Source organism: Micrasema longulum, unplaced genomic scaffold (assembly GCF_059751315.1).
Source record: "Micrasema longulum isolate JH-2025_06_02 unplaced genomic scaffold, ASM5975131v1 h1tg000943l, whole genome shotgun sequence".
Classification (NCBI taxonomy): domain Eukaryota; kingdom Metazoa; phylum Arthropoda; class Insecta; order Trichoptera; family Brachycentridae; genus Micrasema; species Micrasema longulum.
The window spans coordinates 332125-356487 of record NW_028278134.1 but is presented as its reverse complement, the minus strand read 5'-3'; the positions used below and the strand labels follow the sequence as shown (position 1 = coordinate 356487).

The window sequence follows — 24363 nt, the reverse complement described above, 5'->3', positions numbered from 1 at the left end:
GCTTGCCTATTTTACAAGATATCAGGTTCTCGACGTCCTGGACGTCCATTGCTGACTGTTCGTCTGCAGTTTATGTCAAAACTTCAGGAAGAGAACCTGATTTGGAGGGACGAAATGGAGTTGGCAGCTGATAGAGATGCATGGAGGCTTTTTGTGGATACCATATGCTCCAACTAGAGAGCGGACATGGAATGACGATGATGATGATTATTTAATAAAGGAACCTTTCAGTTTATGTTTACATTTTCAGACAAATTTGTTGGTTTTTACCATACTTTTTAGTTCATTTTTAAATTTCAGTAGACCCTCTTCTCCTTCTTCCTCTTGATCTAGGTCGCATGAACTGTTTGTGACCGTGGACTGTCCTGGTATGACCCATCCAAAAGCGCCTATGATTCCAGGAGAATGTAGAAAGCTGGCTACGAGCTCACCCAGATTCTTACGGGTCACGGTGGGTTTATGAGCTACCTGCATCGCTTCAAGCTCTCCGACATCGACAGCTGCCCATGCGACGGTGAAACTCCTCAAGATGTCCCTCACCTGTTGATGCATTGCCCCTTTTTTAGCATTCAAAGACAACAGCTGGAGGTGCGATGCAGAAGCCTGGGTGAAGATCTCCGCGACATCCCATCGGTGATAGGTAATAAAGAACTCACATAAGAGGTAGTATCATACATGGTTAATATAGGGCAGGCAATTGGTAAAATAAACCAAAGTAAGGAACAAAATGCCGAACACTCTTCTAGTGGAAGGGAAGACCTCTTGACTACTGTCAACAGGCCGGCTACTCCTGAAGAGTTTTAAGTGGTTTCCTCTCCACGTGAGCAAATGCTGAGAAGTTCCTGATTTGCCCACTTTAGTATATCCTTCCTGATCCCAACAGTTAAGCTAAACTTTAAGTAATATAATTGCAAAAAAATCCACTTTTTGAAATATAAACCTTGTATGTATATTATAAACAAGGTAAAAAAATAAAGCATCTCCCATATAAAAAAATATATAGAAAAAAACAAAAAGCGCCTTCTGCTTCTTTCTCACCTCACTGTATCTTCAACGCCACGGACAGACCTTATCGTCTCATTTCTGGTCCAATCTCTAAGAGTTCCGCCTGCGATGGAGCGTGGGATTCTCATTTCCGCTACTCTGAGAAGGCTTTTTGTCCTGTCGGTGTCGGCTCTCACTTCCATCCCGTAGTTCATGATGGGTCGGACGAATGTCTTGTATATCCTGACCTTACTTTAAGCTAGCATGTGTTTGTTTCACCATATAGTGTCCCGCAAGCAGCCAGCTATAGCAGTGGCTTTATTAGTCTACGCTGGTACTTCACTTAGATCACTGTGGCTAGAAATCTCTTCACTGAGGTGTGAAACTTATGACTCGCTCAATAGGTGCATTATCGATGGTCAGATTGTTAATATGCTGTCATGAATCATCATAATATTTTCATGTCCGCTCCCTAGTTGGAGCATATGGTGTCCACAAAGAGCCTCCAGGCATCTATATCGACTGTCAGCGTCTGCGTCTTCCCAAGTCAGGTTCGCGTCCCGTAGTTCTAACATAAACTTCCGGCGAACTTTCAGCAGCGGACGTCCAGGATGTCGAGAACCCGAAGCCTTGTAAAGTAGGCATGCGTGGTTAAGGCTCTCGGGAGGCATCCGCAGTATAGCCCAGCCAACCATATCGCCTCCACTTGATGATGACAGTTGTCCCCTGAGTTTCTGTGTCCACTCTCTTATTACTTCATTCCTTAAGAAGTCAAACCACCGCACACTCGAGATTCTTCCGAGACACCTATTCTCAAAACTCAGTATTTTGCTGTTTTGGGCCCTAGTGAGGTGCCACGATCCGCATCCATAGAGAAGAATAGGTGATGTCATTAAACGAAGGATAAAATTTGTATAATTTTATTTTTTATTTATTTACAATGTAGAGACACAAGTCCCAGCTCCATGGAACCTAAGTCCTGTGTTGAGTTGGAAAGAATTTGTGTATAAAACTTGTACAGTCAATATCACCATATTTACCACATATAACAAAAATGTCATAAAAAATACATGGCAAATCAAATATAAAAAAGAACATGCAAAAAAACATTAAAAATGCATGCAAAATAAAATTGAAATAAAACCAGCTCAAATATTTTAAAAACCATCAAGAAGTTTCTCACTCAAATAATCTAGTTACGAAAATTACTTTACTATCATTATTATTTTGAAGGATTCGACGTCTGTCATACAATTCACCATTCCATTATTATGCCATTAACACCGCTTATTTCAAAGTTATTGAATACTTAAATGTTATCTAGTCATAGTGAAAGGATTGTTAGTCTAATAATAATCTTGTAATAAAAATCTACAAATACGTTGGGGTTTTTCAGCGACATATTGTCATGAAACCTTTTTCCTTGTTTTCACGCGCCGACCGCGACCTAGAGCAAGGACGCTGTTTTCCTTTTAGGAATATGCGTTTATTGGGCGGGCACTTGTTCGGGCAGAGAAAATATTGCTGTTAGAGCGGCGCAGCCTACCGGAGGCACTATTGCTCTCCCTCTCTCGGCTCGGAATATAAAAAGCAGGAGGAATCCGAGGGAAGTATCAATTGCAATTAGAAGCTTCTCAGTGCGCTTTCAAGCGACTCTCCTTAAGCTCTCAGTTCAGTTTGTGAGTGACTAAATCAAAATTAAGGTAAGAACGGTGATTATTCTTATTTGCCTCTGCTAATCTGTACCAAAAGTGAAATTAAATTGAAAATATTGTGTATCGTTCTAACCCCTAAACTTTATTGTGATTTCAAGTGAAAAATATTTTTGTTTATAACACAAAAACATATCAAAGTAACGTGTGTTAATCATTAATAATTAATAGTTCAAAACGCAAAATAATTTATGTTTTTTATTTTTATTTTTATTCATAAAATTCCATTAAAAACCGATTTTTAACATACATACGAGAGATCATTTTAAATTTATTTCACAAAAATAATTTTAAAGATTTAAAAAAATAACGTACCCGATTATAATTCTTGGTTTTATTCCATTAATCATCATCATCACCATTCCACTTTCCGTACCTAGTAGTGCATAGGGCATCACACCAATCGCAGCGTATCTTGATCATTTATTGTTGCATAAAAGTAAGACGACCAGTCTGACGCTTAAGATGCCCGTCCAGGAACTGTAAAATGTTCTATTGTTTTTTTATTAATATTTCATGTCAACCATGCCGGGAATCGAAGTATCAATTATTGATCATCATTGCTTCGTATTTCGAACATAGTGCGTCATTTTTATTTTGTAAACTAAATATAATGATGTTTTTTATCTCTGTTGTAATATGTTTATATAAACAGCTCCCCAGGGAGTTAAATCCAGTCCTTGTCTACAAAAATTTAAACAAACTTGATAAATCCACCTGGTGCATGAAGAAGTATAGAAATTGAAAAAATAAGATTCTCATTCGTTGCCTAGTATGTAGGTGAAATAATTCAATTAGATGAATCTCATCCGCATAAATAAAGGTTTCAGCTCTTTAACTTCACATACATCAACAGATGAAAGAATTGAAGGAATGTAGATGTTCAAATATGGGCAGAATGCTGAATGCTACACAGTGTGTAAAGTGGCCACTTAAACCAGCCATTGATAGGTTCTTCCTTAGGTTACCTTCTCTTAAATGTTTTTCATCTCTGTTGTAATATGTTTATCAAAATAATTTAATCAGAAAATTGGCTGTAATGTTATCTTGGTCGTTAATTATGTGACTAGGATTTAAAAGAGCCAATGTCAGATTTCATTTTTACCTTCTAACATTTCGTGGAGGGTCGATGTCAATTAAAAAAAATGCATTCAACTATTTTATATACACATACGTATGTGGTAATGTTTTTTTTATATTCGTTTCAAACACGTCAAGCAATTCATTATGACTCCACAAAATGAAAAAAAAAATACTATTCTGTAGCATTACAATTTAAAACATTGGCCCTTTTAGATCCAAGTCACGGAATCATACAATTAAATAAAATGAAACATTTAAATTCTCCCATCGTTAATGTTTCCTGTTCTCAGTTAAAAATTTATTTAATAGATTGAGTTTTTCTACTCACATTTCTTGGTGGAACTGCATTTTGATTAAATTAATAATAAAAATACTTACATAGTTTTATTACACTTTTATTTATAAATTTTTACCAGTGACCGGGTCTGACCAGTCTGACGATGTCGGTCACGACGAGACCCAGTCACTGGTAAAAAATTATAAATAAAAGTAAAATAAAAATATACACGTATTTTTATTATTATAATTAGAAATTTCTTTGTCAGAATAAAACAGTCATTCAAACAAGCCTAAATTTCGTAAATTTCTTAAATATTTTAAGTGCGTAGAACGTATATATTAAAACAAAACTTGGTCCGATAATTTAATTTAATTTTAACTTCCGCTATTTTCTTTTTTTTAAATTAGGTTGAACGAAAAATACCTTTGACATTTATTTATGGCGTTTTCATATTCATTGGGTCTAAAAATCATATCTCCGGTGGGTATGAGTTAACTGCAAACAGAGATTGAGAAAAAAGGTCTCGATATTGAATTTTACGAAACTCTTTTGTGCAACTTATATTTTATAGGCAGAGCGCCATATAAAAATACCAAATAATAAAAAAACGCCCGTTATCTTCAATGTATACTCGAGTATTCCTATTATTAAGACGCATATTTTTTGTTGCAACAATAGTTAGCGCCTTCCAGACATTTCATTGCCCCGGCGCAAATGTTGTGTTAAGAATTAATTAAATAGGTACTTTGCGTAGAGACGCCAAGTCACGACTCTTAATTTGAACTAACGGAACACAGATGAAAGATGAATTTCTTCTATTTTCGATCAAATCGCGATTTCCTTTCTCAATCGAGAGACCAAACTGACATATCAAAAATTTAAAAACAAATTCACATGCTTAAACAATATAATAAAACAACATAATAAATATTACTGTATTTTACCCGGCAAAAAAATTCAAGAACATTCTATACGATATTCAAAAAATATTCTACGAAAACCATTGACATATTGATACATACACTCGCCCTTTCGAGGAAAATATTTTTTTAAATCATCATCATCATTCCCTTTCCGCACCTAATGGTGCATAGGGCGCTGCATCGGTACACCAATTGCAGCGTATCTTGATCATTATTTTTTCATAAAGGTAAGATGATCAATCTTACGCTAGGTACCAGTCCAGGGACTATGAAATATTCTAGTGTAAGAACACCCTTTTTAAATAAATATTTCATATCAACCATGTCGGGAATCGAACCCGAGACCTCTTGCATGGCCGGCAAACGAGCAGACCACTACATCACGAGGCTGACAAATTAAAAATAAATGACACAAAAACGTACCTATAGTTACTAAGTTTGTTTATTTATACCAGGGCTGCATTCAACGCTCATGCATATGCTACCAAAAATGGGAAGATACTCATTTTCGGTTTAAAAAAAGTTTTAATTTTAAAGTTAACAATCAACATTCGTTTTTGCGGATCCCAATCAGATTCATTCCTTGAATTCCGTTTAATTCCGACCCATTTTTTTTTCACTGGATTTTAAGAATGCAAAAATAATATTGCTAACTTACATTTACTATACTTTATTTCAACGACCAACTGACACCATGCATCAAACCTAGAATGTTGTTCCATAGATAATATTTTTAATAATTTAACCATGTAAGCATCTATGTATCATCATCATATAATAAATACTAAATAGGCAAGATGATGTTTTGTGACAAAATATTTTCAGATAATTTAATTATATGAAATACTATTTTTACGCGTATGTGTCATTGTGAATAAAGCTGCCTTTAAAATTACTGATAACAATAATACATTTAAGCAATAGCAGTATGCTTAAACTATATTTAGCAATAAAAAAATCCAGCTTAAGAAATGTTATTCGATAATGTAACATAAAAAAATCTACAAGGCAGACAGATGATCATAACTTTACATAAATCATTGATAGTCATCAAGTAGTCATTCAAATATCAATATAAATATGTATATATATATTTTTAATTTGCATCTTTTCGAAGGGTACCTACCAAAAGAGTTGCAATGCATACCTTTTATTCTCTATTAATAATAAACTTGTTTGTATCGTAAATAATATTTGACCTCAAATAAGTTAGAGATGTGAACTCTTAATCATTATATTGCCCAAATATGTATATTTCCCGAATTAATTAAATATAATAATTAATATAATTATGAATCCGAACGTAAATAATAAATCTCGAAACTACATGTTTCACCCGTCATTTAGTATTGTGATTTATTATCTACACTCGGATCTATACTTAAATTAATTATTTTTTGTACGATTCACACAATATTAGGCAAATATACGAAAATTGTAAAATCATAAATAAATCAACATCAATTTATGTTGCGGATAAAGTCCCTTCATAAGTCCTCCATAAGCAAGTTTCGAAGTGTCAAATCTTTTATTTTTTTAACACATCAATTACAATTATGTTTTAGTTTTATTACTACCATATATAAAAAATATGATAAATTAAAAAATAAAAGAAATTATATTGTATATTTATTACACACTGCCGTATGCGACATATTCATCAGTTTACGCGAGGACAATACAATACAGAGGACAACTTTGACTTGTCCCAGCTCCGTGAACAGCCCTGACCGCGCACATTCGGCCGTTGTTCACAAGTGAGCGAGTTGGCGAAAAACATTATTTATTTTATACCAAGATGTACTGAAATTGTTTAAGGACGAACGCAATAATAAAAAGGCATTTTTTCTGCCGACATTTTCGGCAGACGCGTCGAGCAAGTCACTATTGTCCTACGGTCCTGTCCGTGCGTGTTTACACGAAGGCAACGCAGCCGCGCTCGGTGGTGGGGTAATCATTGTCCTGCGGAGATAGCCTGCCCGTCTAGCTCGGTGACAATGTCTAGGAACAACGCCCTGACCTACAAATTGCTGCTTACACGTAGATAATAAATAGGTTGGAAACTAGGACATAACAATATTTATTGTCCTCCTGTATACGCTGCTTTATGGATAGCCATTTGGGCCCGTATTCTAACGGGAAGATAAAATTTATCTTTTCATTTTTTTCTCCAAGGTAAAATTAAGTTTTATGTTTTGTTTTCAAGGGTATAAAAAATTACAATTATCTCCTTAATTAACTAAAAAATATTAAAGCTATTATATCACTAAATAAATTTAAAGAAATTTTTTGAACCCGAGTTAAAACAGCATTTCTTTTTTAATTAGTTAATGTTGTCATTATTTTCTTTACTAAATAACTATTAACATAAGCCACTCTCCAAGCACAAGACCTTGTGTCTTTTTTGGAAAGTTACAATTTATAGATTAACTGTACTTTGTAGATAAAATTTAAGATAAATGTTAACTTCCCATTGTAATCGGGGCCCTGGATTTAACCAAAAAAAATGTAACTACTCATTGACAAGACGAAACTAAATCATTTATTTTAAAGGCGTCATTTTTAGAACTGATTAATTCGCAATCATGTTAAAAATTATATTAAGATTCGCTGCAATTATAAATCTGTACAGCAGTGCCAATCAAAATTAAATTTATTATTAAATCAGTATTGTTGTCAATTTGCAATTTCACATGCGATATGATTAGGTCTAAAGCATAGAATTAAGAATAGTCCAGAAGGAGCGTAGAATCATATTTGAATACATCAGACTGTTTCCAATAATTCCCCCACATAGACTTACTTTCGTCGCGCGCATACTTGAAGTCACCGAGTAATATTGCCAGATCGCGAATGCAAGGTAAAAAAAAAAACAATTTGTTAATTTTTATAAAATTTTATCGTGCGCTCGGAAACATTGATTGGCACAACAGAGTAGATAAGTAAAGGGTCATTTAATAAGAGTAATTGAATTAATGAACTCTGAACATAAAATATAAAACAAATTTTATTTTATTATGCATAAAACGCATATTTTTATATCGTGTTAAATAATATTTTATGTTTTAAAGATAATGTCGGTCAAATGTCCACCACGGCGTTGTTTAATTCGAGGTTCGATTTTCATTATTTCTCTTATTATGTGAGCAAAGTAGGGTAAAAAAATTTACTACTCTGGCAACACTAACAAAATTTCCATTTTGTTTCTTCGACAATCTGACAGATGGAAAAATAATTCAATTTTTAAGCAATGCATTTGTGACAAACACATTCATTTGATAATTACACATGAAATGTGATTGCATCCTGTTTCTTTAAGATCCTAGCAGTATTTCTACGCTTTAAAAGGACACAACACGGCATGGTTAAATTCGAATCAGGAGTTGCGTACTGAGCGACGTCTACAAAGAAACTAATGGGTCAAAACGTAAACCTACTCATTTATGAGTAGTTGAGTCGCCTTCTGTTGGATGTGCGTATGCGGTTTCTGGACTATTCTTAATTCTATAATCTAAAGTTTAATAATAAAATTATTATACTAGTTCTATTTTTTTATGCAAAAAAAACACAGATCAGATATTATTCTTCGATCACTAATTTTAATTAAATTCAATGTAAATCGTGTATATTATGGATAAATTACATACCAAACATAGCAGCCACGCATCTCGAAGGTGATTCTTGTTAGAATATTTACGATCACCCTTCCCTTTCAAATGGACACGGACATTTTGATTATATACACAACGATTAGTACAAATTAGTACCTATGATAATATGAACTTCTAATGGCTGACAAGGCTAAGGGCCAGTTGCATAGAAAAGGTTTAGTTAAATAAAGTTTAAGGTAAATAATTGTTACGTTTTCGTCAAAATGGACGAGAGTTCGCATCAAAAAGTCAAATAAAACAACTCATTTTACACATTTTGACGAAAATGCAACAATTATTTAACTTAACTCGTTTTGATGCACCTGGCCATTCGTCTGGCGGATATTATTATATCATTTTTTAACTGTTCAGAGAGTTTCAATACGTTACAACAGAGATGAAGAACATTTTATAAAAGTCTAAGCATTTACAGAGCTTATAACCTGTCATTGGCTGGTTTAAATGACCACTTTCACCATTCTACCTTATTTTAAACATCTACTTTCCTTCAATGACATTCTGACCGAATTATTTCACCTCCATACTAAGCAACGCCTGAAAAATTTCAAAAGCTCTTTAACTTTACTAAAATTAACAGATGGAGAATCAAAGAAATATGGATGTTCAAACATAGGCAAAAATGGTCAATGTTACACAGTGTGTAAAGTGGCCATTTAAACCAGCCAATGACAGGTCATAAGCCCTGTAAATGCCTAGACGTCTATATTTCCTTCTCTTAAATGCTAGGCCGGCCTCATGGTGTCTCAGGTTCGATTCCCGACATGGTTGACATGAAATATCTATTTAAAAATTGTGTTTTTACACTAGAATATTTCATAGTCCCTGGACTGGTACTTAAAGCGTAAGACCTCTTACCTTCATGTAACAAAAGTGATCAAGATACGCTGCAATTGGTGTACCAATGCATTGCCCTATGCACCATTAGGTGCGGAAAGGTAATGATGATGAGGACGATGAAAATCTATCCCTGTTGTAATTTGTTTTATCTTAATGACTCCCTAGGGCAGTGGTCGGCAAACTCATTAGTCAAAAGAGCCAAATATTAGCAGTTAAACAATTAAGATTTCCTTTGAGAGCTTTTTAACTGTTTCTTCTGTAATGCCATCATACCTTAAGGCTGTAGTCGGGTAAAACGCACGTAAAATTAGGAAATCATACGATTTAGCCATTTTAAAACTAACGTTTTTTTTTCAATCGCGCAATAATAAAAAATAAAAAAACATAAATTAAATATAAATAATATTTTTTATAGGTTATCTATTAAAAAATACACTTAAAAGTTTTATATAACTAAAATATAATTACTTTTCGACTGGCAGATTACGCGATTTCAAATTTAGACTAAACTTTGGTATTTGGATTCTCATATAAAGACTAAGCATTGAACTATTTTTTTTATAATGATTTAAAGATAGTAAATTGAACATGAATGTGGCTGAAACAAAATCTTAATTTTTTGTTTTTAAAAAGAAATACAAGCATTTTAAATCGTACAAATTTTTTCGACATTTTCCTTTATTTCTACGTAAAATTATGCCTTCGGTAATACTTTAAAAAAAAAAAAATTTTAGTTAAAATCTTTTTTCGTAGAATTGTTTTTTTTTTTATACGATAATTCTAGTTGTAATATTCTATTTCTAACAATATCTAATTTGAGTTTTAATTACCTTTATAGCGGCCCTTCGGCGGTCGCCGACTGTGCTCTACATTTTAATGCGTTTTTTAAAACAAAATTTGGATCGAAACATGCATTTTTTGTGTTCCTTATTACAAAATTTAAACCAGGATCAATACTCGCTTTCAATTTTAACAAGAAATTCTTTAAATTGGCGATGATAAAAAGCTTTAGCTGAAATTGTGATGACAATATTGATCAATAAAACCTTTTTCCGGAAATGTCCGCGCACAAAGCGGTTCTTGATGAATGATGCAATGGTAAACACTCGGATTGCTACGACTAATAACCTAGCTGAGCTTCTGAACTGTAATGATACACGAAGAGAGACTGTTTGATTCATTACAGGGACGATCAAGCAGGCTAAGTTATTTAATGGTGGTATCTAGCTCCTTTTGCTTTTTTGTGTCCAACTTTTCCGACTTTTTTTTTATTTTTATTATTTGTTAATGTAACATTTCTAGAGTTATTTTGTTTATTCTGATTCTGCTTTATTTTTATTATTGTTATCTACGGTGAAAAATATTAAAGTCAACTGAATATAACCTAAAGATATATTCGATAAAACCTTGCACATAACAAAAGTTAGAAACAGAAACAATTAAATAAAGTTTAAAATCATGTTTTTCCGTGCATTTAATGACAGCATTTGCAATACTCTCGCCGCGTGTTGGAACTTTCATTGGCAATAATCCTGAAAGTTCTTCTTTAGAACCGGTCGACGAAATAATTCGAATAAAGGTGAAACTTGCACTGTGTGAGCCGCGGTCAAGTGGCAGTTTGCCGACCTCTGCACTAGACAGTGAAATCTAGTATTTTGTCTACATACATTTGGACAAACTCAAGTATTATTATTTAAAGTCGCTATTTGTGTATCGTATTTATTACACGTAATTACGAGTAAACGAATAACAAATAACATTGATTAATAGAAAAAAAGTCGTTGGACTAAATACTGTTTGACAATGCAATGACCCATAGTAAATAATACCTGTAATTATGCAACGTAAATCGTCGAAGGTAGAATGTGCGTGATTTTAAAAATGAATTGTAATGCCCCAGTAAAATCTAAGTACGTAAACACGGGTATAAAATATGTTGTACCTCAACATGCACGTTCATCAAAATTTATTTACTATAGACCTTAAAATATAACATGATTAGAATGACAGTTGTCAGAAAAAGTGACGACATAACTTTATAGTAACGTCAAAGGAGTTATTTATATTGACACACAAAAAAACGTTTGGATCTGGCGTGTTAATTTTTTTTTTTATGCAATGCCTAAAACATAAATCAACATTATTATATAAAATCAGCTTTAAAACTAAAAGAAAACTAAAATAAACCTAATTACTTAAAACGTTAGAGATGGGACAAATTGATCAATGTAAATTGATCGAATAAAAAAATAATTCATTTGATGTTGTTCATGAAAAAAGTATAAATGTCTAATTTTTTGGTGAATAATTGTGTTAAACACACTATAATAGGCTTGTTTTTGCGTTTTTTATATCAATTTTCGGAAACAGAGTTTCATGATTGTATGAAATAACTGATAAAATGGATTTGATCAGTGATCAGTAACTTCTCATCACTAATGAAATTAGTTTGACAACTGTCATTGTAATCAAGCTACATTTTAAGGACTATAGAGATTGAGAGATTGACATAAATCTAAAAATTCTAATGCTTCTCACGGCATGATTTTAGCTTATTTAAATTCATTTAAACCATCGCTTAAATCTAATGGTGACTAGGGCACTGCATTGGTACACCAATCGCAGCGTATCTTGATTTTTTTTGTTACATTTATTTATAAGTTTATTGTTGTGCACACAGCGCGATATTGGTATAATTACAGTGATATAATTACAAAAAAACATAAACGTAACACAGCACCAATTACTTACACAACACAATAGATTATACAATTTCTGATAGGGCAACAAAATGTGACGAGACTATGTTTAAGGTGATTCTAAACGCTTGTTACGATGGCGCTTTTATAATTTTTTTATTGAAAATCAATTTTTACGTTTATTTTCAATGGAAATTTTACAAAACTTGGTTTGCGGAAACTTTACACTATATTGATTATAACAAATACCGTAACAATATAATTAGGTCCTTTTCACAGTATGGTGTACAAAACAAAAAAAAGTAATATTTATTTTGACTCGCCGTGGCGCACTTGGTTAGACGGCCATTGTTTTCAACGCTATGGGACATTGGATACAAAAAATGTTTTCTTAGGCGTGGTAAAAATTGAAGCATTTTATTCAACTGCGAAGTTTCTTAAATTGCATGAAAAAATAAATAAAAACGAGCTACCTCCTTTAAACGACGTCAGTAGTTCTTCCGAATCAACCACGAAAGTGTTGTGATAGATTTCCGGTTTACGGGAAGCCAATTCACCAATCAGCAGAACCCACCGAAGAGAACTTGTGACGTCGCGGAGTAATTTCAAAATTACAAAACTTTAAAAAGTCATACCGCTGATAAGATACATAAAAATATTATTTATTTCTTCCTTCCTCATTGGTCTGGGTGTTGTGGTGTATTTTTCATATCCTCTCTTTCCCATCTGCTGACAAACCTCTAAAATGCGACTTAGCGGGTTATTCTTTTTTTAAAAACCAACTGTTGGTTTTATGTTTCTGAACTGTTGTGCTAATTGCCTACAATTAGGGGTAGGAAGCACTTGATATTTAGTTTTGTAATGTGAAAAAAAAAAAATATTCCTTAAACTTTCCTCTTTCCTCCTCATGTTGTTCCCTTTTTCTATTGAAGACTAGTATCGATATTAGTTTATTTATAAACACATATTGCCAGTTCTACCTCAAAGGAAACGCGGTCCGACTTTTCTTCATACAAACGTATTTCCGTATTTTCTCCCTGGATTATGGCAAAAGAGCAGTTATTTTTTTACGCTTTATAGATATTTACCTTTGGCGGGTTTCTATAGTTTTGCTTTTTTGATAAATTGTTTCTTATGGAAGCTAGGACCATCCAAAAACCGAAAAGGCGCCCAGTTTTGTCAGCTGTCTTCGGAGGAGCGGTATTCAAATATGATAAATAATTTGGAAAAACGGAAACGTTAGCGACACAAAAAATATTTCTTTATATCTTTATATTATATTTTTAGATCTAGTTTTAAGTATGTTGTTTTTTTTTTGCAATCCATGGATTATTATAAAGTTGCAGGGACATCTCGCTGCTTAAATTCAAAGGGGCCTCAAATCGAAAACTCTGAAATTTCGTTTATTGCGAAAATCATATTTAAATCGGTCATATTTTTCCATAAGAAAAAGACTCCCAAATCATTCAACAGCCCTTTTGGCATTTTGCGTTTTGGTGGCTAACTTCCGTGCTTTATGGTTGATAGTAAGCAGAAACCTCCATAATTAGATAGAAACAGCTTTAAATAACATATATAATGATATTAAAAGCATAAATATAAGAAGTAAGATTATGAGAAAAAAGGAAAAACTCATGTTAAAAACTTAAATTGGGTCTACTGAAAAAAGACAAATTTAGATTTGTGGCCTTTTTGATTTGAATCTGCGATCTGAAGATTATTATCACAATGCATTTTATTGTGCTGCATAATGTATTATATTGTACAATGACTGTAGATTTCGATAAAAGAAAAAAATCACGAAGTGCTTTAATTAAATGTAATATTTGTTTTCAGATGAAGCTGTTAATCGTGGCCGCGTTCCTTTTCGTCGCAGTTGCTGTAGCCGTACCCGTGGAGGAAGTGAAGGAGAAACCAGTAGCGCTGGAGCCAGTTCCCGATGAGGCGGAAGACCAGCAGCCAGCTGACGACCTGAAGACAGACGCCACATTCTGGGGCGGGTACCACTACCGGCCCTACTACGGCTATGGGGGTTACGGAGGCTGGGGAGGATACTACAGACCGTAAGTTAAATTCAGCAAAAATGATAAACAAACATTAACTCTGAAGATGGACGCTGGACTCACAGTTATCCAGAAAAACTCAATCTACTAAAAATCTGAAAACTGTATCCTTAGAACTACAGAACAGATAATCAACTCTCACCTGTAGACATCCTGTTTCTTTAAGGACCTAGGCTTGGAGGCTCAGCTTTAAAACAGAGGACCAAAGGTTTGAACCCCGCTCTACCCCGACTTGATTCCTTTTTTCTAATAGTGCCTAACAACTCGTTGAAAATATCCTCAAAATTAAAATATTTTAGTACATCATAAGAATGCAATGTTTCTTTTAAAAATAAAAACACTTGCGTCTTGATTTACAAACAGCACGGTTCTTTAAAACACTTGGAAAAATACGATTGTATCCATATATTTATTTATGTCAATGCCGTAACAGCTTTTGCTAAAATGTTATCGTAATAAAGAAGAAAATATATTCTTTATTTGCTTTAACCCTTTATAAGATACCTAGAACAAAGTGGTACATAAACATACCACCAAAATGGAGGTATTTATTTTCTAAAATGTAACAACAGTGTTGTAATAACCTTAGAGTAATAACCTAATAGAGTCACCTATACGGAGAAAAACCATTCTATGATTATTGACCAAGTTAGCTACAGATTACAGAAATACAACGGGCCGTAGGTACTTGGGTTGGAAATTGTGAGCGCAAACCGAAAGTGTCCGTTACACATTTGCCAAAAATTTGAAACACTTTTGTTCTGAGCAATAGAGTTTAAGGGCTTCTCCAGAGAATTATTACTCTGAGATAATAATGTATATTGGTAGATCAGTCTTATACTTGGCTTTTTCAAATTCAATAGGTTTTTTATCTTAAAAAATAACATATTTCATTAGATCAGCAAGACGTAAATCAACACAAAATGTAACCCATAAAGGGTTAACCTTTGTGCCATAAAAATACAGATAAAATTGACTGAGAAAATTCCTTTGTATACATTTTTATCCTATTTTATTTTATATTTAATGGAGTTGACTTATGTAATAATTAGATATAATTAATTTCAGATACTACAGTGGATGGGGACATTCTGGATATGCCTACCCATCCTACGGCTACAGACACTACAGCTACTGGGGTTGAAGATAATATTATAACTAAATAATAATACATTAATAAGTTAAACAAAAATATTCTTGAGATTTCTCCATAACACTGATTGAGAAAATGGCAATTTCATTTCTGAGGGGAAAATCTCGAAAGTATTTTGTGTATTTATATCTTCATATCCAAATCTGCACATAATGTGTCCTTCGTACAAATGCTTTAATAATTATTGTTTTCCATGATGTTCTTATGGAATTTAAATAGTTTTTTTTATGTCTCACGTATCTATAGTGAAATTCAATATGTGTTCGAGCGATAAAAAATGTTTTTTAACGCAAATATAAATTTGTTTTATATGTTTTTCATAAAATTAAAAAAAAACTATTTAATAAAATATTATTTTCTTTCAATCCGCCAAATCCTCATTATCTAAAATGCGTACTTGCGTTTGGAGACATTTCCCAATTCAGCAGACGATATTTGAAAGTATCCCTCGAAAAGAGGTCTATATCTAAAATAAATATTTTGCAGAAGTGAAAAACGATTCTTACTTTTATTATGCTGAATTTTAGGTAGTTGAAATATTATTTGGATGACTATGAACACGTTGAATTGTTTACAATGTGTTTTTATTGAAAAATGTAACACTTCATCCAAAAAATATGCAAAAATGATTCATTTTAGTGGAAAAGAGGTCCATATGCGAGATATTGTTTACAAACGCAAAGGAGTCTATATTTTATAAGGACATGTAGTCATTAAACTACAATTTTATTCGATGACTACAAGGTTTCTGAAGAAAAACCTATGATCTTTATTCGATGGCTACAAGGTTTCTGAAGAAAAACCTATGATCTAATGGGATGTATTATTGGCACATGTGCATCTTATGATTTTTTTTTTCTTGCTAAATACCCAAAGGCTAAGAATACAGAAGACCCAACTCAATGTGGAAGCTCAGCTCGACGGGAAATTGAATATAAAAAATGTTTTCAGTTAGAGCATTAAATTATACAAAGTTTCTTGGAAATGAATGAAAAAAAAAAGATATTTTAATAAACTACTTTGAACGAGAGGTATATTAAATAAAACCTAGTTAATTTTTTTGTATTTTATTTATTATCTTAAATATAATCTACAGATACATAGTGATAATTCATCTAAAATAAACAATCTTTTAACAGTATCAACATGTATGTAGTAACATTTCCCGTTACATACTGCAAAAATAATACAATGCAAAGTGTACATTTATGTAGAAACACAAACTATATCAATACAAACCATTTAGAATTTTTTTTTTGAAAAAATTAAGTACATAAATACACATATTTATGAAACCATCAAATCAAAGTTCCCAGAATTAATTTACAAATATTTTCTATTTACAAAATAACAATGGATTTAACAATACATTTCTGAAAATGCAACCTACGCTACTGTACACAAATTAGTACAATGAAATAATAATTTAATACAATAAAACATTCAATGAGAGAATTTTTTAATAAGATACAAACCATTATTACTTCTTAAATACAATACTATACATAAATATTACAATTTTACACATGGGTAAGAACTCGGACAAACAACTTGAGATTTATAACAAATCCATATTTCCCCATGGATCACTGTTTTTGATAAAGGTTTTATTATTTTACTTGTAATGTTTATAGCAACTTCGGTAGCACATTTCTGACTCACTTCTGATAAAATTTCGGAAATGTTCAACCCTACCCTCGAGTGTGTATCATTATGACACTAAAAGTATTCTGAAGACAGCGAGCATCATCTCATCATGACAATTCTTCAAATGCAGATATTCATCCGAATCAATTAGAAGTCGTACTAAGCGAATTCAAATACTAGACATAAATTTATTCGAACTTCACAATTAATTCATTCAATCAGTGTCTCATAGGCTCCGGTAACACTGGAAAATCAAATAAGATCAACTATAAATTCACAGGACATGAATGAATTAGAATGATACTTTTAAATACTTAAATACAAAATGAGTAAGTCAGGGCTATGAGAATTTGGGCATAAAAAATGTATTCTTACACGCAATAAAAATTAGAGCATTCAATTGTATTTAATTATAATTTAAAAAAACTTAAACAAGTCAAAAGTGCTTTTTTTTTGCTAAGTTTGATAGTCTATTAAACGAATAAAAAAAATTCAAAACCACTGAACTTCCTCATTCAAATGCTAATCATTCTATTTCATTTCTAGTTTACGTAATCCCAAAAGTGTGTTACGCAGTATCGACACAAGGCAGTGTTGTATTAACGCTGTTAAAGATGCGCATATAGAACCCTCGCAACAAACACCAAAAGTCTCTCTCTACATGAGGAAGCCGACGTCGCTGGTGCTATCAGAGTGCGGGGAGGACGAGGAAGAGTTGGAGCAGGGGGCCGCATGTCAGCTGGTCCTGCCCTTCCCCTCTTTGATGGCGATAACGTAGCGCTGGGTGACGCGCTCGGGAGGAGAGTACCCGTCCGGATAGGAGGAATCCTCAAACAAGACCTCGTACTTGTCGGACGCTTGCAGCGGTAGCGAATTCACGACAGCTTTGTAGAAGCAAGTGGTTTGAGGATAGAGGGCCATCACTAAAAACATCACATTACATTAATTAAAAATAACATTTATACCAAAAAAAACTCTTAAATGCAGGTTAAATCTAGTACTTAGTACTAGTAAGAATAAATTATCACATCGGGGTCATCAATGTAGGATATGGGTAGTTGTGAGGGGTTGGAGCTCCTACTCCAGTTGTAAATTGCCAGAAGACACGATGTTGGTGTTGCAAGATGTATTTATTACGTGGGGAATAATTATACGAAACTGTTGTGAAGCACGAGAGTAACGGCGATGAGGAGTAGAGTTGGCTGCACTTGAACTACATACTGGAACTGATTTGCTGCCTGACTGGGTTGACCTGCCTGGGCTGACTCTTTAGGCTGACTGGACGTTACCGCACCCTGTGGTCTTTTTATAGGCCACGTTTCTTTATTCTTCGTGTCTCCAAGGTGTCAATGTACTGCTCTTTTATGTGCAATACTGTTAATCTTGCGTAATATAATGTATTGTATTCAATATAAAATGATAACTTACTTCATCTGTCATTGTTCGATATTTCAGGTGAAATTATTACACCTGTGTGTGTCATCAATCAATAAATTATGACCACCATACATATATCTAAAAAGTATTGGACAGACTCAAAATATTGTTTAATATCCATATCCCTTTTTGTTTCAAAATAATTAAATCACTTGATTATTTGAGAATACAAAAATTATCAAATAGAATAGAGCTCAAAATCAAAATATGTCATTTTACAATGATTTTTTACAAAAGGTATCCAATACTTCGAGTTATTAATTGTGTATCATTGTCATTATCATTGTAACTTTATAAAATTATTTTTCACTTTTAAAAAAGTGTATCTTTTGTGTAATCAATAAACAAATTAATAAATTGACGTTCTAAAATGGAAAGAGAGAATAACACTTGCTAAAGAGACTTACCCACAGCTCCTTTTGGAAAAAGAGCAGATTCATCCGTCTGCGGGTTGGCTCTCATTAGCGGCAATGGAACTACACGGCGTTTCGACAAAATGTGGCGATTTTTTTGCTCCTCATCTATATCATCAACCTGAATAATAATGTCCATGGTTTATTAAAACAGTAAAATAAGATAAACTCAATAAAAGTTTATGATTGGACACATTTATTGTAAGGGTACATGTCTTTTCTAAATTTTACCTATTTTAAAATAAGGTGTGGGTGTTTCTTAATGGATTTAAACAATTTGTAAAAAATGCTATTGGAATTGATTTATTTCTCATCATCATCATCATAATCATTCCATGCCCGTTCCCTAAATGGAGCATATAATGTTCACAAAGAGCCTCCGGGCATCTCTGTCGCCTGCCAGCGTGCATTACCTGGTCGGGTATGAGGGATGCCAGTGTCCGAGGCATCTAATGGAGGTTTGGTAATTAATCAGTGAATTTTAAGGTGGTATTACTTCTACTAACTAAAAATATCTCACCTCATATTTATTATGCACGACACTCCATCCAACTACTTCTGCTAGGATCCAATTTTCTTCTTTATCGGAGACTTTTACTAATGCAGCTACCATGTCCCCACTCTTCAAAATAAAATACATTTAAATACAATTATAAGAAAGGAATCATTAAATTGTTTTAAAATGTAAGCTTGTTTTTGTACTGTATTTATAAATTATCTTGAATCTGTTTAACATCGTCGGTTTATTAGAAAAAAGTTTAGAACTTGGGACTGGAAACAGTTTTAAAGAAAAGAGTTTTAAACCGTATAAAAAGTACACAATTTGAAAAACACATATTTCATGGGTTACCATATTGTTTTTTCTTTCGTGTTTTAATTTTAGTTATATAATATGTATATATGTACTTACTACAGTTCAATGAACGCAAGCACGTAATATTTTCTGTGGTTTAAAATAAATATTAAATAAAATTGAAAAAACTGGATAAAATGATACCTTAGCGATGTAATTTGCATCAGCTGGCATCGCTCCACAAAGGGGAGGAGCTCTTTCTCCCGGTTTCCCCACAAACAGAGGAAGAGTCTGCGCAGAGCTTAGCAACATCTTCATCAGCGCACCACACCCGATAGTCTCCTTATTACCCGCATTTCGAGCCTGCAATACAAATCCTATTGTCAGTAAATAATAATGCATAGTAATTAATAGGTACAACATTATATCGAGAGGCAAATTGCCCAAGTCATGCTGCATTTAGGCCAGTTTTGAAATAAAGCATGAAAAATAATTTTAAAAACAGTATAACCCTTCCAAAATAGTGTTCTATTGCCCTAAGGCTCATAGGACTGGACCTTCACTCAAAAACAGTAAAAAGATCTTGGTTTTTTTTAAATAAATTAATATTGACACAACATAGGGGTATTTATAGGAGGCAGCAAAGATTTTGAATTCAGATTTAAATAAGACATTATGATTTTGTTTCAGTGTAATTTACCTGTTAACATTATAAAAGTGTAGGCATAATCTACAATTTTTTTACATGTATCTGTGCTGCACACACCTTTAAATGATGAAATACATATCATTGCGGACCAAGTGGGTAATTTACCTGGATTCTGCGTTCATTTCTTATAGCGCGGATTTCTGTTATCCTTCCCAAAGCATTGCGAACTAATTCTTCTTCTTGGTTTGCATCGGCAAGTGCTGTTTTATATAATCCCTTTAACTTTTGCTGAAAAAAAAATACAATTTAGACATTTTAGTTATAAAGGTAGTTAAAACTATTTTATACAATATACTATAAAAATCAACCGTTGCCAATGATCTTTTGTATCATCAGGTATCGTAAAGTTTCTGGCACAAGTCGGTAACTACTATTTTTTTTTAATGAGATTTCTTTATAACTGGGATCAAATAATCTTTGTTTAAAAAGTAAATAAAAATGACATATTTTAAAAGCACAATTTTTTTTTTCTGTAATACTCACTTGCGGTTTTATTTAAATTTTTGATTTGGGATGAGCTTTTAACTATAAAAGTGCAATATCTCACAACTAGTAAAATATAAGTAACCAACTTGTTCCAGAAACCCGACGACGTGAGTAATCATTGAAAATAATTCAATAAAAGAGTTTTTTAACAACAAATTGAATACATATCAACGGTGGAAAGGAACGAATTCCTAATCGACATGAAGCAGCTTTACAGAAGAGTGGATCAAAGTTTTTTTTGTTTTATTTTATTCATAAAAAAAAATCCTATATATTTATTGTTTTGGTGTGATTCCTACAAAATTTAAATACGAGATTTTTTAATAATCAAACAAAACTTTCATCGGCTCTTTCATAAAGTTGGCTACATGTCGCTTAGGAACTTTTTTCCTTTCCACCGTCGATATTTGTAATATTATATTCTCGGTTGGAAAATCAAAGAGAACATAAACGTACACGAAAGTCGCAAAAACACCCGCATGATTTTTATAATAGCTATAAAATAAGTAAACTGTGTCATGATGTACATACTTCATAATAATGAGCGCCGTTCTCTTCAGTTACGAGCTTCTCCTGGGCCCGTATCAAGTTATCAATATTGTGTTCGGAGCGATTTCTTTCGCTTTCAATTTCATATATAAACCGGTGCAAAGACCTCAAACATTCCTGAAAAACCATAAAGAACGGTATATTTACTAGTAAGCACCTAGATTTTTTTTAATGTGGAAGCTAAATTAACTGTCATAATTTTATGACCATTTCCATGGATACTAAAAATTATCGCGGTACTTAAGTTTATATTCTTATTTAATGCATTTAATGGAAAAATATAATTAATATTGTTGCAATACCATGATCAAAAAATTTATGATATAACTCCAAGAAAACACAATCATCAAGAATACATTATCTGATTTATCAAGTGCAAATATTGAGAATGAGTAGTAATGATACCCTGAAAATAACAAGAAAAAACATTTTAAAGGTAGTAAAATTATTAGGGTAGGTATATAACTTCCAATTAGTTTTTTTTAATCATAATTACGTATCAATAAATGAATTGTTAGAGAAAAGTTGAAAGGTGTATGAAGGTGTATTTGAAGGAAAAATATATATTATAGGCATAGAATTAAGAATAGTCCACAAGGAGCGTAGAATCATATTTGAATACATCCGACTGTGTCTAAAATCCCCCACTTTCACACCGCGTAATGTGCCAGATCGCGAAAAATATAACTATTACACAAATGTGAGATATATATTTTGTTTAAAAACCAGTTGTTAATTTCGATAACTGAGTAGATAAGTAAAGGGTCATTTAATAAGAGTAACTGAATAAATGAACTTTAAACTTTAAAAATAAAACAAATTTTATTTTACGTAAAACTGTTATTTTTATGTCATGTTAAAAAATATTTGATGTTTTAAAAATAATGTCGGTCAAATGTCCATCATGGCGTTGTTTAATCCGAGAAGTCCAATTTACGTTAGTTCTCTCATTAGATGAGAAAAAAATAAGCTAACATTCCACTAAATCAATTAAAACCAATGTTCTTATTAATAAAAAGTAGCGTAAAAAATTGACTACCCTGGCAACACAAGAGATATAATATTTTTGACAATCTGAAAGGTGGAAAAATAATAAAAATTTTGAGTCATGTATTTGCTACTTACATATGAAATGTGATGTGATCCTATTCTGCTTCTTTTTGATTCCAGCAGCATTTCTACACTTTAAAACGACACAACACGGCATAGTTGAATTCAAATCGGGAGTTGCGTACTGAGCGGCGTCTACAAAGAAACTAATGGGTCGCGACGTAAAACTACTCGTTAAAGAGTAGTTTAGTCGCTTACTGTTTGATACGCGTATGTGGCTTCTGGACTATTTTTAATTCTATGACTATAGGATAAGATGCACCTCAAAAGTATTAAATTAAAGTCACTTACCTGCACCTGTTGGGCAGCCAAATCTGCCGTTAACGGCATTTTATTGTTCTTTAACAAACTTTAGCATATGACAGCGTCTCGGATATTAAAAAAACATGGTACCAAGAAACGATAACGAAGAGTGATAAAAGCTGCAATTAAGCACAAAAAATGTATTAAAGGCTCATACTATAAATTTACAATCAGATAGATAATACATTCAAATGATACTAACAATATCATACACCAACATTTAATTAATCAATCAATATTATATTAATTTACGAAATATATAATGTTTACGGTGATGTATGTCATATCACGGCATTTATCGAAATATAAGAAAACAAACAGCAACTTGTTAGCCACTTGTCAGTCGTGTCCAGAATAAGAATAAATTAAATACGAATGGCAAATTGTTAAACAAAAGGTAAATCGAAATCAAATCCAATGATGGGCGTCCTTCCGATCCAAAATTTAACAAAAATTGACAAGACATTAAGGCAACCAATCAACAACGGGCGAAGCACAGATTGGGCGAAGGATGTTGGGGAAGACCATAGACTAAATATATTAAAGACCAGAAGTTAACAAGACTGCAAAGATAAACGCTTTTACAATACCAATGACAATATATATTTTTTTTTATTTGAAGCCCTATGTGGTTATTATTATTATTAATATTATGGATAACTTATACAGTGTCATTTTTGTAATATAACACCTCAAGAGCGTTTTACAAAGTGATTCTATAGATAAATACATTTAATTGAAGCTTTTAAATTTGTAATTTAATAAAAATATTTATTTTATTACACGGATTTATTGAAATTATTGAGAGAACAAGTGGATTTAAGTTTTTCCGAAACATCACTTCACTCTTACAGCCTCGCACCTCTGCTGGAAGAGCATTCCATGCCATAGGGCATGAGACCGCAAATGCGCGTTCACCGAACTTAGTGCGCTGTTTGCGTAAGAGATATAATATTTTTTATCTGGCCGTACACTTAGCTGATCTAAGCGTAAGACTAGGTCATCAGCTAGGTCATCTGGAATGCATAGTTCCCTTAGATATTCCGGCCCAGAGTTGTGCAGTGATTTATATATAAGTTTTGTAACCAACAGAGTTTGTATTCTACTCTCTTTGGAAAACGTAGCCACTCTAATTTCCAAAGAAGTGGAGTGACATAAATGAACTTAGAGATTCTGTAAATAAGTCTCGATGCAGCATTTAATACAGACTGTAGGCGAGTCATTGGTAGGCCTGCATAGATACCATTACAATAATCGACTAGACACTACAAACACATTTATTAATTGACGGGTGGCATCAACCAGCATTTTTTTGCGTATATATTTGATTTGTCTCAGCTGGTAGAAGCATGAACGTATCGTTTTACTGATTTGAGCGTAAAGAGAAAGGTTGGAATTAAATAAGACTCCCATATGTGCCTGTTCACGGATACCATAAGTTTTTCCAGACTTTCAAGCAAAATATTATGGTCTACACTATCAAATGCAGCACTAATGTCCAAAATAGCCAC

At 32.8% G+C, this 24363-nt stretch overlaps 2 protein-coding genes across 2 annotated transcripts; one reads left to right on the top strand and one right to left on the bottom strand.

The window, feature by feature from the left end:
* The first annotated feature begins 2549 nt into the window (after positions 1-2549).
* On the top strand, positions 2550-15754 carry LOC148277996 (uncharacterized). The gene is made up of 3 exons (XM_088232067.1): positions 2550-2687; positions 14026-14252; positions 15321-15754. The coding sequence occupies exons 2-3, from the start codon at positions 14026-14028 to the stop codon at positions 15394-15396; spliced, it is 303 nt and encodes a 100-aa protein (XP_088088193.1). The 5' UTR covers positions 2550-2687; the 3' UTR covers positions 15397-15754.
* A 706-nt stretch (positions 15755-16460) lies between these two features.
* Positions 16461-23378, bottom strand: Sgf29 (SAGA-associated factor 29). Its single transcript, XM_088232066.1, has 8 exons — positions 23055-23378; positions 22841-22971; positions 21422-21556; positions 20510-20632; positions 19900-20058; positions 19423-19524; positions 18897-19023; positions 16461-17975 (listed from the first exon to the last, which is right to left on the bottom strand). Exons 2-8 carry the CDS (start codon positions 22877-22879, stop codon positions 17788-17790), a joined length of 873 nt encoding a protein of 290 aa, XP_088088192.1. The 5' UTR covers positions 22880-22971; positions 23055-23378; the 3' UTR covers positions 16461-17787.
* Between the last annotated feature and the right edge of the window lie 985 nt (positions 23379-24363).

Bases quoted from the DNA above. Each gene is read 5' to 3' on its own strand.
- Sgf29 (XM_088232066.1), bottom strand. From the start codon at position 22,879: ATGCCGTTAACGGCAGATTTGGCTGCCCAACAGGTGCAG. The intron at 21,557-22,840 runs GTAAGTGACTTT...ATGGTTTTTCAG, and splicing joins TGGCTGCCCAACAGGTGCAG to GAATGTTTGAGGTCTTTGCA. The intron at 19,525-19,899 runs GTATCATTTTAT...TTTATTTTGAAG, and splicing joins ATGCAAATTACATCGCTAAG to AGTGGGGACATGGTAGCTGC.
- LOC148277996 (XM_088232067.1), top strand. From the start codon at position 14,026: ATGAAGCTGTTAATCGTGGCCGCGTTCCTTTTCGTCGCAGTTGCTGTA. The intron at 14,253-15,320 runs GTAAGTTAAATT...AATTAATTTCAG, and splicing joins TGGGGAGGATACTACAGACC to ATACTACAGTGGATGGGGAC.